We start from the raw sequence: 14,179 nt of genomic DNA on the forward strand, positions 1-14,179 counted from the left end.
CCAGTAGATGCCCTCATTCTAGACATGGATGTAATCCATCCAGTCTCCAACCTCTTCAGTGTGATGTAAGGGGGTCTCCTGCATGATTTATTAGCCTGCTAGATCCTTCGGTACCTTTAACCTTACCCTTACATTTAACCTTAACCCTCTACATCATTCAGACCTCCTATCATATCCAGGAAGATTTGTAATCATTTTGGAAAATGGAAGGCCTGTAGCACCAGAGCAGACAAGCAGTCAGGAGAAAAAGTTAGATAGGACAGAACAGCAACAAACATTAAGCTTGTTGAGAAAACTGGACCTTTAATTTTTAAAACTCTTTACTGTTTCTGTTCATATCAACTCATGACCTTGGTTTACTTGCCTCTTCCCAAGTTTGTGTGTTGTCTCATCATTGCTTGTTAAAACCATTTGTGAAAAATCAGTTTATTTTGGAAAGTACCAGCTCCCATTCTCAGATCTGGTAAGTGATCATATTATAAGATATGAATTGTAGCAGACTCCATAAAGTGGTGGTAGTGTTAATTGGGAAGATCATCCCTTGACAGGGAGATTCTGTGGAGCTGCAAAGACTACACATCCCCCAACTTCATACAGACCTTCCATCTTGAACACCTAGAGAAGCAGTAGCTGTTGGTGGGTGGCCAGGCAGGAAGAGCTTCTATTCAAAAGGGAATATTGGGCATTGTAGGCTTAAACCCAAAGAAATGACCATGCACAGAAGATGCAAAAAGGATGCGGGTGGTAGTTCAATCCAGTTTTGTTCCAGAAAGCTTCAGTTCTCTTCTAGCTTCTACCACCACTCCTGCATTTACGCTTGCTCTGCCCCAATCCTGCCTTGACTCCATGAGTGCTTTGTAACTCTACATGGTCCCGCTGAAATTCTGCAGCCCCTTAATTGTTCTGTCTGAGTCCTTTTTGCGATACTACAGCACCTCAAGAAACTATAAGGTGGAGAAAGCAGTGATCTAAGACATGAATGTATAAATAAAAAAGATGATCTTCTCAAATTGCAGAGAGTTGAGAGTGGTGGTATAAGACCATTAATCTTCAGGTGTTTCTTTCTGTTGCAGGGTGGGAATAATGCGGGCCATACTGTGGTCGTTGATGGGAAAGAATATGATTTTCACCTGTTTCCTAGTGGTATCATTAATCCAAAGGCAATTTCTTTCATTGGTAAGACAATTTTGGAACTTGTTAAATAAAATAACAGTTCATGGTGGGTAGCTGCAACCATATTTTATAGCAGCAAGCAAATTAAAACATGGGTGACTGTCAGTCGGATTTGCTTTAGCTTCAGCTGTCTGACTTTTATTTCACTGCAGCTTTAACATGAAGAGTTATTCTACTTTCAGTGTCAGTTTAGTTTCTGCTACTGGAAACCTGAAAGTAAGAACCCTCTCTTTCTATCATGTTGCTCTTTCTTAGACTTTATGGTACAAGTTTGGATCCCATCCTCTTACTTGCACATTCCTTTTATACTGTCAGAAATATATATGCTATGTTTTGAGGACACAAAACCCAGCACTTAAGCTAAATCAATAATATAATTTATCCCTGGCATCTCTTTACTGACTTTCCAGAAATAGGCCCCAGGATACAGGTCTCTGCTTGGATAGTTATCATTCAGTCTCCTTTTGTTTGCATTACCAGCCTTTTCAGGTGATGTATTTCACTGTAAAGGTACTCGATGCAGATGTCATAATAAAAAAGTTTGCGTTGCTTACTGGACATTAAACTCATATTTAAGTGATAGGAAAATTTAAACCTTTTACTTGTCCAAAATTATGATTCTTTCTGACAGAAAAAAAATGTATACAGAATGTGCAAGGAATGAGTGTAAGTTTTAGTGAGTCATGGAGTTTCAATTTTGTTCCATTTGATAATCTCCAAATGGATGATTGAAATACATGAAACATTTTTTCTCTCTGCTAAATGTGGTATATTGTCTTGATTTCCAACTTACTCCCTTGTCAGATAGTAAAGACTTAAGTTATCCTAGATTTAGGCTGAGACAGACTCTTGCAGATATTTCTGATGTTCCCAAGAAGGAAGCAGTGGCTGTTTCCAGCCCACAACATCACTAATCCTCCACGTCTCATCAGTAATGCTCTGTATTGCTTGTGGATTTTATATTGTAGCTCAAAAGCAGGGAGAAGGCATTGCTAGTGTGTTACAGCATAGCTTGAGCTGAATTTGAAACAAATACAATATTGAAGAAAATTTAAATACTGTTTTGTCAGTGTTGTAAGCCATGGATTTTTTTGAGCTTTTACCAGTGAACAACTGAGGCTGAAGTTGTGGTACAAAGACAAGAATCCGCTTGCCTCAGCTGGCTTCAGAGCAGGCTTGGTATTTACATCTGAAACAAGCAAGCTCTGTTTTTTCTGATTTTAACAGACTTGTGGCTGCTTACCCCAAATGAGGATTTATTCAAGAAGTTCTCAAAATCACTTTGTGAGAAATGTGAGAAACTTAGTCTCACTTTTTAAATAAAATTTCAGACAGCAAGTGTTTACATGCCTTGCATCCTATTAGTGTTCTATTTCGTGCTTTAAAATAAATCATTTATGTTCCCAAAGGTAATGGAGTGGTTATACATTTACCAGGCCTGTTTGAAGAAGCTGAAAAGAATGAAAAGAAAGGTTTGTATCAAGTAATTTTTAACCTTTCTTTATGTTGGCAGCCAGGTTGAGGGGGTTTTTAAGCCTTTGTTTCTGACCATAAATAATCGGTGCAATAACATTCTGGATTTTAAATAATGAGGAAAACAGTGTTTAAAATGTTGAATGGTGTTATAGTCTCCAGGCAGATTTTCTAAAGCAGTCTTTTCGTGGGTTTTCATGGAGTTCTATGCCATTTGATATCACATTAGAAAATAAAATCCTAAAGTGTGTGGTAAAGCTCCCTTTAACCTCAAACTGAGATGAATTAACCCAGAGTTTTTGTGTCCCCATTTCTGTGCCCAAGTATAAGCTCAGATGGTTCTGCTTTGAGCGATGCTTTGGACCAGATGACCTTCTAAGGTCACTTACATCTTAAATTGTTTTCTGATTCTGCATATATAAATTCTCTATTTTCTGAGGCACAAATAGATTTTAAGTGATTTATCGTAGAGCGAGTTAAACAAGAATCTTTCCTTAAAATAAGAATTGCGTGTCAGCCACAGCATTCTGACATTAAGAAGTATCTTTGTCCATACCAAAATGAGAAAGCTGAAAAAATGAAAAATGAGAACAGATTTTTACCAAAAACATTGCTGATATTTGCTATTCACTTATGTTTTATCCATTTTGTCTACAGTCTTCTTAACAAAAAGATACATAACTAGAAGACAGACATAGAAAAACTAAAAGCAAATCTCAAAGTTTGACCAGTCAGCGCAACTGAAGTGTTGCTTTTCATCTTCTGACAGGTTTAAAAGATTGGGAGAAAAGACTGATTATATCAGACAGAGCACATATAGGTAAGTGATAATTGAAGGGGGGAAAAACTCACAAATGATTGCTTAGCCCATGGTGCTAAACTACATTATTACTCCACAGAGCAGTCACATATTTTGATCTAATGTGGCTTCTTTATATGTTGTGTATGTGAACCATAATAATGGAATTTGTATCCACTAAAGAGTGATGTTTTACATGTTTTCACAGTGTTCAAGGAATACTCACTCTGTTTTCACATGAGGAGGCCTGTGCACTATCAATGATAACAAAGGAACTTTGTCTTGAAATTATATCACATGTCTGTGATTTAAAGAATGTTTTTCTCCTATGTCCATTCAATTTTCCATTGCAGTGTTTGACTTTCACCAGGCAGTAGATGGGCTCCAGGAAGTGCAACGGCAAGCACAAGAAGGAAAAAAGTAAATATTTTCAGCACCTTCATTTCATTAATAATTATGCAAATTTGAAAAATTGGTGTAATTTTGGGAAACAGAAATGCATTGTATCTCTACAGAGCCTTGCTGATGTTACTAATACTGTGACTCTGTTCTGTTCCTGCCTATGTTAGTGAACAAACTCTGAGGTATTAACGAAAAGACAGGATATGAATTCTTACATATTTCTGTTTTCCAGTTCTCTGCAATGTATAGAGACATTTTGAAATTCCTACCAAATCCTCAAAACTAATTTCCATTAAAATCATATTTCCAATCCAGCTGATACCAGACTAGTGATGCTCTTTTGAATCAGGTCTGAAGTGTTGGCACAATTAGGTTCCATCCTTGTAATCTGTTATTGTATATTGACTTATAGTTCATGGAGGTATTAGTTTCTATTTTAATCTTAATCTTACACTTTAGCACAGCATGTAACAGTTCATACTTCATTATTCTGGTTTCTGAAAGAACAAAGGTTTATGTGAACACACTGTATCTTTCTGTCTGTTGGTCTGTTAGTTTTTGACCCCATTGGACAACTTCAGCCAAACTTAACATACAGAGATCTCAAAATTACTGCATTTCTAAAATGTACATGAAAATAGGCATGCGGCTAGGGAAACCGTTTTATTTTTATCCTTATCAAGGTAAAGGCTGCAGCAACAGTTCATAGGGACAGAGATAGTATGAATAATGCCAAAACCATAGGAAGCCATAGTCTACAGCTATAGACAGTGCTGCAACTGTGAAAATGTGAAAATTACATTTGTTTCCTATTGATTTTGTTAAAGAATGTAGTATTACCACAGGATAGTATGGTAACCGTTATTACTGTATAATATATGTATATACACACATCGTTTCAACTAAACTTGTCTCAGCCAGACTCAAGGCTTAATGCTTTACTGCATACCATGAATGTTAGCAGTACTTATGCAAATCCACTGAAGCATGAGAGTTCCTACATATTTATTATTATAGAACGTTATTCTTTTTTTATGTCTCAGATCTTCTGCCCAGTATGTGGTATATTGAAGAGCTTTAACAAAATTACTTAATAAAAAGCATATTTTTGCATACACTTATACATGTTTTGGGGGGGGTTCTTTTTAATTAGTATTGGCACAACAAAGAAGGGAATTGGACCAACATATTCTTCCAAAGCTGCAAGAACAGGCCTTCGAATTTGTGACCTCCTTTCTGACTTTGATGAATTTTCTTCAAGGTACAACTATTTTCATTTCTAAATACTATGTTAAGGAGTGATACATTTCGGCTGACAGTTTTGCTTTTAAGGAGATGTTTTTAAATATGTGTCTGAATTTTGTACATAAATTGTCTAGAAGGAGAAGAAAACTGGAAAGAATGTGCGTGTGTGTGTATTTCCTGTACTTCACAGAGATTCTCATGATTTAAAATGTAATTTTGTACATTGCAAAATGCACTAGTTGAGGTATCAAAGTTCTGGGTATTTTCTCCCTATAGCTCTCAGTGTATACTGTGTATAATATAAGCTGAGTTCTTGCCAAGGGTTCTATGAACAGTAACTCAAAAGATGTTCTTCATAGATACAATTTCAATATTTTTCAGATTTAAAAATCTGGCACAACAATACAAGTCAATGTTTCCCACATTGGAAATAGATATAGAAGGACAATTGAAAAAGCTAAAGGTAAGGATTTAACACCTGTAATATTTGTTCAGTTTCAGGGAGAGTATAGAAGAAACCAGTAATATTTATTTTAATTTAAAAAAGTAAAAATGAAGTGTACCAGAACTACTACTTATTACACTAATTAATTTAAATGAAAAATACATATCTTCATTATTATAAAACCTTTTGATAAACAGTAGCTGTGCTTTGTAATAGAATGTTCTTTTATTGTGGGCATTAAAATAAATGTTGTGGATTATTTAATCCTCCTATAACTCTTTACTTTTTTGGCATTAAAAAACCTGTTATATTAAAGTAGCCAAGAGAATGCAGGGTGTTAGCAGTCTACAGCCATGACTGATCTAGTCTGTCTGAGAGACTTCCATGCTTACTGAAGAATTGTTTGTGGAAGCTGTGTTTCAAGATCCTGGTATTACAAGAAAAATGTCTTTTTATAAATAAATTCAGAGGAACCACTGGTAAAACATCTTTCCTGAATGTGTAAGCAAAGAAGATGCAAAAAAAAATCTCTTGCCCTTTCCTGTGTTTTGTCTGGTACTTGTTCAGACCTGACACCGTACCTTTACAGGTATTTTTTTAAATATTTGTAAGTAGTGATTTTTTTTTTTTGTTTTGGAGCTTGCATTATTTCTAAGTCCTACTGTCCGTGTGTCTAGACTATAGACACGCTATATAGAGACTATATCAACAAACTGAGGTAGGTATACGACATCTCTGTGAATAGAAGTAGTACAGAAATGATGGCATTCTAATGCCATAACAAGTTATGTTTTCTTATGTGAGTGGTTCAACACATTGTTTTGTTGTCAATAGAATATAAGCTAATGGTTGTATTTTTCAGGTGAAACACAGTTATTGAAGCTGGCATGTTAGGATTATCTGTATGTTCCATGTTTCAAAAGTGAACACAGCGTTACTTGCTTCCAGCTGTTGCCTGGGGAAGTTGACATTTCTGCTCAAATTTGCAGGGATATGCTGAAAAAATAAGACCCATGGTTCGAGATGGCGTGTATTTTATGTATGAAGCTCTTCATGGCTCCCCAAAGAAGATTCTTGTTGAAGGAGCCAATGCAGCATTACTTGATATTGACTTTGGTAAGTTAAATTCTAAACTCAATCTAACTCGTAAGAGATTAGTTTTATTTTGATTTGTGTTGATATCAACTGCAAGAAGCAGGAAAATAGAGAAACAAAAGAGTCTTTCCTTTAATAGGAACAGATCTCCCAAAGGTAAAACACAGTAAGCCAGAGATTGGATCATTAACAGGATTAAGTGCTTAGGGCTTAAATATTTATTTTTACTGAATTTTATTCCAATGGAGTTGAAATTTCACTCCAGATATTCCTATCTTTATTACTTCTAAGTGTGTGTGTACATTGCCATACATTCCAGGCACTCACTGCAGTGCTGCTGAGATAATTCCTCTGCAGTGGACGGAGGTTTAAACTAGTGCAGGTAACCTGTAAGTCTAGCTTCTTCAGTTGATCTCTGCTCTACTTTCTTACCAAAAGTCTAATTAAACCGCTTAGGTCTCCGTGAAGGTGAAAGGAAGAACTGGAGAGATGCTCCAATCCAGATTCACAGTGTAGAGATAAGCTCTGAAGGCTTAGAAAACTTGCTGCAGATTTTCAGAGCGACTTGTGTAGAGCACTGGGCATGGCAGATTGTGACCTTGCCACCAGGCTCTCCATGGATGTTGCAGAAATACTTTCTGTGATACACAGGACAGTGAAAAAAGCTTTACACGCCAGCAGCATCCTGTAATAGATCCAGTGCCTAATGGAAGTAGCGTTGAGATGCTTTTAAATTTCTCCCTTGTGGGCGATCCTCAGTGAAAGTTGCAAAGGATGAATGCAGAAAAGCTTACGCATTGGGACAGATCACACATGCTTGATACCTCTTTAAGTGTAAAAAAGTAGTATATTTTCTTATTTGTCTTGCTGACTAATAATAGGCTTATACAAATTGCCAGCATAAGTCAGCTATTTGAATGGAAAAAATCCTTCATTTTGGGGGGATTTCTGTGGAGCTTCAGAAATCTAAATACATATTATTCACTACAGGAGGAAACAATTTGGGGAAGAACAGCATAATTTGTTCTTTTGAAAGCAAAATGGGAAGAATTCGCCCTGCTCTTTGTCTGCTATTTCAGTTTAGCTTTAAAGCCAAACACAGAGGTGAAAATGTCCTTTCAACTCATAAAGCAGAATTGGTCTTTCTTTCTTGTCATTGCTGAAACAGGGTTGTGCTGTTGTGTTTTTCTGACAGGCACGTATCCTTTCGTGACTTCATCGAACTGCACCGTAGGTGGTGTATGCACCGGGCTTGGTGTTCCTCCCCAGCATGTTGGTGATGTGTATGGTGTGGTGAAGGCGTATACTACTCGGGTGGGAATTGGAGCCTTCCCCACTGAGCAGATTAATGTAGGTTTAATGTTACAAAATGCAGTATATACAGTTGCCAAAAAATAAGGTCAATGGAATGTGGTAAGGGTATACCAGTGATAAATAAGCACCATAATAATAATGACAAGCAATTGCACTCACGAAGAGAGAATTACATTGTAGACTTAAGGTATTTTTCTTCAGAGGAGAGAAACATGAATGTGATGATGTTATATTACAGTGAGCACACTTCTGTTGTAACGAATGATGTGAAAACAGATTTTGTAATTTTGTGTAATATCGTTAGGTGCACTTCAGTGGCAAGAGTTTGTTCTAGACTGGAACTGGCAGTGCATTGCAGGAAAGTTTAAATTACAAGACACAACTTTCGTGCCTAACAGCCTGTGTTCTGTGTCATTTATAAAATAAATGTGGTGTGTGCATCAGCCAGTCATGCACAAATTGATCAATGAAAATAAGGGGAAAGATTTTGATTCTTTTAAACTGTCTATTATATTTTCATTATCAAGAAACTAGAAAGCTCAGGGTGTTCATTATGAGCTATGCACACAGCAATCTCTTAGGTCAGAGATCCGAATCTAATTTAAGGATTTAGTCACTAAAATCTTTTCTCTAATGGCTCAAATGAATTGGTGATATCCTTTTGTTTTATGATGAGCTTAAAGTTTCTTTCTTCATTTTTAACGCATTATAAATGCTGCCAGCCCAAAGGGAACAGTTGGCAGTCTCATACTGTGGTAGAACCAAGGAGCCCTAAGCATGGTCGAGGAGTCTGTTGACCCAGACATTGTAGAAGCATTGATTTTGTCCCAGGCATTTACAGTCTTGCCCCCCAAAACAATAGATGCCAAAAGATCAGATGAAGAAAGTAAACCCATACAAAATTTTAAAAAGGGATGAATTGTCAAGGAAATCTTCCTACTAGCTGAAGAAGGAAGAAAGATGTCTCCTTGTAGCATGAAATACTCATATTAAAGAAGTATTTTGGAAGTGCTAGTGATTGAAATACAGAAATCCTGTGCACGAGGGGCTTTACTGTCCACCTAAGTCCCCTCCTAATAAAACTTAATTCTTTTTTTCCTACAAAAAAGCCTTGGGATTGAACAACTGTATTTTTCTTGCTATTCATCTATGTTTGTTTAGATTTTGTTTTCCTGCTATTTTTCATTTAAATACCATCAGCATTCTTTCTGTCTTCTTTTAGGAAATTGGAGATCTTTTACAGTCCCGTGGCCACGAATGGGGAGTAACTACAGGCAGAAAGAGACGCTGTGGCTGGTTAGATCTTGTCATTTTGAAATATGCTCATATGATCAACGGATTCACTGCGTAAGCATCACAGATTTTGCGCTACATTTGGAAGTGATAATTTTGTGCTTCGCAGAATAAATATGTAGGTAACATTAATATAAGTCCAGTAAAGTGTTACATTTTAAGCAATAAAATAAGTCACAATGGGCAACTGAAATTTGTATTAATGCTAATAATAATCTAATTCTTTTGACCTTTTTTTTTCAAATCAAGTGAATTTACAACATTATAGCAGTGATTTTTTTCATACATGTTTTCACCTTGCTTACATCAGATGGGCAATGTAGATTGAATCAGCGTATCCCTTTTCTAACAGTTTGCTCTAGTGTTCTTGATCCAGTGCTTTCATGCTGACTTATGTCATGATCTAAAACCCACTGGTTTTGAGCTTCGGTTGACTCTAGGGGATCATATTTGTAGGACCAATTCTGCATCGTTCAGAACCACTACCTCTTTATGTGAAATAAGTGGGATAACATAAAGTGTACAGCAACTGGTATAGCTTTCATTCCAGTCCTGGCAGGTTCATTTATTTACAAAGGTGTAGTCTAATATTGTATTATAAATGCTACTTTTAATGGGCTGAGTTTTATTTTTATTGGGACTGAGCAACTTACTTGGTTGATAAATTATTTTATAATTCTATATATATATTAAATTGACATTTTAAAGGAAAAGTGGCTGTTTAAAGGAACTGTTCAAGAGCATAATGCCATCAAGCTAGCGTATGTCTAATGCTGAAATGCTAGTAACTATCACAAGCCATTAATTTATAACTAATTACCAATCTGTATTTTCAGAAAAAGTTGCAAAAGTTTTGTTACAGTTTTGTCATATAAAGTGTAGACATACTCCTGCATTCAGGCAGACTTGTTCATAAATGCAAACACATAACCCTGGGCATTTTAATACCTTATAAATTGAGACTTAACTTAATATTGTTTATGCTCCTAATGTTACAAAGGAACAATGATCTTTGTTAACTAATTTGTCAGAAGATTTTTGAAAAATTTTTTTATACTTGGGTTTATATTTTGCTTTAACTTACACAGCTCTAGTTTATGTGGAAATAGTATTAGGAAGGCATTATGTTTCCTTCCATTTCAGTTCTATACAATTACTGCACTTCTATCACTAAAACTATGTCATCTCTAGTAACTGTGAGTTAAAAACCATGGGGAGACAAAAACTTAAAGACAGTTGAAGAACTACCTCTACGCTGCTTCTTTCCCAAAAGGGCTTTTCATTTAATTGTTGCATTCATCCTATACCTACTGAGTACATACAGCATGGACTATTAAGCATATACCTGTGTAAATCCTTAGCTACTCATATTTTTGCCAAGCGATGTCTGGCATATTGTTTCTGGAGAATTTGACTAGTTTTAACATGCAGTTTTATTCTGATCAGTGAATACTATGGTGTCTTTTTGAGGTTCCGTTTTTATGTTCCAGTGGTTCATTCACAAGATGAAAAAGGTTTATTAAACTGACAAACCTGATAGCACAGCCCGGGCTCTGAAATTCAGGCTGGGATCCTTAGAGATTTTAGTAGCCAGATTATGCTTGTGAAGTCTGTTTTAAACATGTGATTTAGCAAATAAATCTGTCTTACAGTTGTTGTGAATCAGTAGGAGTAACAGAAATAATCGCTAGTAGTGACGTAAAGTGACATACCGTCATACACACCCAAACCAAGTCCAGTAAGTGCCACTTTACGTAGTCAGCTTGCATTTTCATGCACTGAACTGAACACTGTGCACCTGTATGAGCAGCCAAGCGTTTAGAACTGTGTCTTTCAGTCACATATTCATCCCAGAGACATGAATTTATTTAACAGTGTTCATAGTTTAATATATTTGTGTATTTCTGCTTGCTGGTTGCCTCAGATGGATTTGTGAATACAAAACTAGAAAGGGAAAAAAAAAATGACAGGTAGAAAGTACTAAAGAGGAGATTCATCATGTGTGTGACTAACCAATGTTTTTCTGCACAGTTTGGCATTAACAAAACTGGATATTCTCGATGTCCTCGATGAAATTAAAATTGGTGTTGCTTACAAATTGGGTGGAAAAAGAATTCCATATTTTCCAGGTATGTTGTTAAATATCTGTGTTCATTTTTCTCTTTCCTGTCTGTCTTTTCCTGTTGGGAAAGACTGCTTTTTAAAATCAGGTTTGATTTCTTTTTCGCTAGACCTTCTGTAGAAATTTGCAGGACTGTAGTATCAGTATAAAGACTGCTGTATCAGTACATTAGCATTTTCCATTCACTGTGCGTCTCTGTATATGATGAGAAGAAGCTCAGAGCAAATGAAATCTTGTGTTAGGGCTTTATGTCTTGTCCCATTAGATTTTTTTATTGGCAACACCAGGGATTCCTGGATCCTCTTAAATCAGTTATCTTCCTAAGTAACAGAACTTAATCTAAACTAAGAATTAATGAATGAATGAACCAACCAGTAGAAATACTGTTTTTTCATATATCAGATTTTAAATGTTGACAAAAAGTCTTTGTTGGTCAAGAACCACAGGTATGTTCTTTTAAGGTGGAGCAGCTAAAATCAACTGTGATAAAAATTGTTCTCCCTCAGCTAATCAGGAGATACTACAGAAGGTGGAGGTAGAGTATGAAACAATGCCTGGGTGGAAGACTGACACAACCGGTGCACGAAAATGGGAGGACCTCCCACCCAAGGCCCAGAATTACATCCGATGTGTGGAGAACCATGTTGGAGTGCCAGGTAAATCTTTCTGTAGATGTGCGTTTGAGGATGGCACAGCAGACAGGAACAGCTATGTAAAAGTGCTCAATTCATTAGTCAGGGAGTGGCTTGATTTGGGCAGGAGGCAACAGAGGCACCTGTGGTTGGGCTGATGATTGTAAATAGCAGCTTGCCCAGAAGCAGCAAAGGGTGGTGTTCTGCAGGCAGGTCTGTACTCTTGCAGAGAACTCCAAGCTGCTGACAAGGCTTTAACCAGAGGAAAAGTAAACATGTCCCGTTCTTGGCAAACTGCCACTTTCTGTCAGTGAAAACTTTGGGATCTTTGCACCGTGCTTTAGTGCATCATTAGGCTAATGTTCTCTAATTTATTTTTACTTTTTAATTTACTAATTTTAATAATCACTTCCTTTCACTTTACTTCCTGCGCTGCATCCCTGTTTGAACATAGACTTCTCTCTTCCCTTTTTTCTTTTCCCTTTCTTCCATATTTACCCATATAAGGATGTGCGTTGCATAACGGATACAAGATTGTTTAGACCAATTTTGCTGCTTTGGGAAAAATAAGAATCTTAACATGATCATCTCCAAAGTTTAAGCCATCCAGTTTTTTTCAAATCTAATTGCTAGAGCTCTAGAGGTGCCAAGAGCTAGGTATGGCATGAATGGTGGGGTTTGGAAGGGAATTTCCACAGTAGCAAACTCAGAAAGCTAGTATGTGTGCTTTTGTTTTCCATAAAGCACCTCAAAGGTCACATTTGGGGAGTGTGAGCTAGTTGCAGCTGTGGCAGTTCCAGCATTGTTCATGGATTAGGAAGCAGATATGGCAGATGATAGCAGAGCCTGAAACTTGGTGGACGGCCTGTGTGTGGTCATGGACACAGACGTGAGTGATGGGATATGTAAATAAAGCTCCCCTTACCTTATTTCTGAGGTTCTTAGTGTGAAGGCAGGGTGTCTTGGTGGGTTTGATGGCTAAAGGAGACCTACCTACAGTCAGTTCTGTAGTATTCATGGGCAATAAAAATAGTAGTGGGACAATTATAGTACAGTATTTGGGGTGGCTGCTCACACTGGATAATGTTTTTAATTGCAGCCTTACGTTTAACAATATTATAGCATGTGTGCATCATTGTCTCTTGGTCCACATCAAGAAAACTTCAGAGTCTGGCAGAGCTCTCGCTTCCTCTCTGCAGGGATTGAGCTAGATATCCTATCACACAAGACAGCAGCAGTTAAACCTGCAACAAACATGCTTGACCTTCTGTTAGTCCTTCCATCTGCAGTGCTTTGTGTTTATGGTATAGTTACTTCATGCTTTCAGACTTCAGTATATTGCACTTCTAGTCTGGTAATGCAACAGGAGCAAAGTGATTTTTTGAAAGTAAAACATCCCAGCATTGTGTTGCAGCACAAAGTTGGCCAGTTTTTAGTGAAGCGTAATAAAAGATGAAAATTATTCCAATTCATTGTTCATAATATTTACTCTCAGTAATTGATCTAATAGATGTTTTTTCTTCCCTAGTTAAATGGGTCGGAGTTGGAAAATCAAGAGAGTCGATGATCCAACTATTTTAAACAAATGAAGAACTTCAGTGATGAGAAGCACAATTTAGGTTTCATCTGTTCCTTACTGCTTCGTCTTTAAATGGAGATGTTATTTAAAACCATCATGTTCTTCTAGGAATTGAATAGAAACAAAACATATATTCTGTATTGTAACATTTTATTTATCTTTTAAGTTCTCAGTAAATTCAGTGTAAAATATATTTGGTGGCCATCATCAAAAAAAATCAGAAAAAATATTCTTAACAAAGTAAGGAAAAGATATTTTTTTAAATGAGCTATGTTACTATTTGAAAGTATTTTACATCCATATAGAGTTACTTCTTCTTGCTGAAACCAGTATTAAGCTTTTTCCAGTAGTTACTGGGTGACTTTAGAATTGTGAAGCTTGGATTTGTTCTTCAATTTCAATTAAAATATCTATGTATCTGGGTTGGCAGTAATAAGACAGATACTGTGCACTTAAATTGATTGGATTATACAGATTTTCACTTTCTAAAATACAGTAAAGTTAGGTAGGTCATTTTGTGCAAAGCAAATGCAATTCTCTATAATTTTTATATAATGTTTTTTTAATACCCCATTAAAATGAATGGAGAGCAGCTAAAGTATTTTTG

General features: G+C 36.4%; 1 protein-coding gene across 1 annotated transcript; it reads left to right on the forward strand.

Moving 5' to 3' along the window:
• Positions 1–1,073: 1,073 nt before the first annotated feature.
• ADSSL1 (adenylosuccinate synthase like 1) lies at positions 1,074–13,762 on the forward strand (the record flags this gene model as incomplete). The annotated part of the gene is made up of 12 exons (XM_010286770.1): positions 1,074–1,176; positions 2,583–2,645; positions 3,416–3,466; positions 3,799–3,865; positions 5,001–5,108; positions 5,474–5,555; positions 6,527–6,653; positions 7,828–7,982; positions 9,169–9,293; positions 11,271–11,368; positions 11,868–12,017; positions 13,522–13,762. Coding segments are annotated over 12 exons (1,182 nt in total), but the record flags the coding sequence as incomplete, so codon positions are not given.
• Between the last annotated feature and the right edge of the window lie 417 nt (positions 13,763–14,179).

Source organism: Phaethon lepturus, unplaced genomic scaffold (assembly GCF_000687285.1).
Source record: "Phaethon lepturus isolate BGI_N335 unplaced genomic scaffold, ASM68728v1 scaffold11075, whole genome shotgun sequence".
Taxonomy (NCBI): domain Eukaryota; kingdom Metazoa; phylum Chordata; class Aves; order Phaethontiformes; family Phaethontidae; genus Phaethon; species Phaethon lepturus.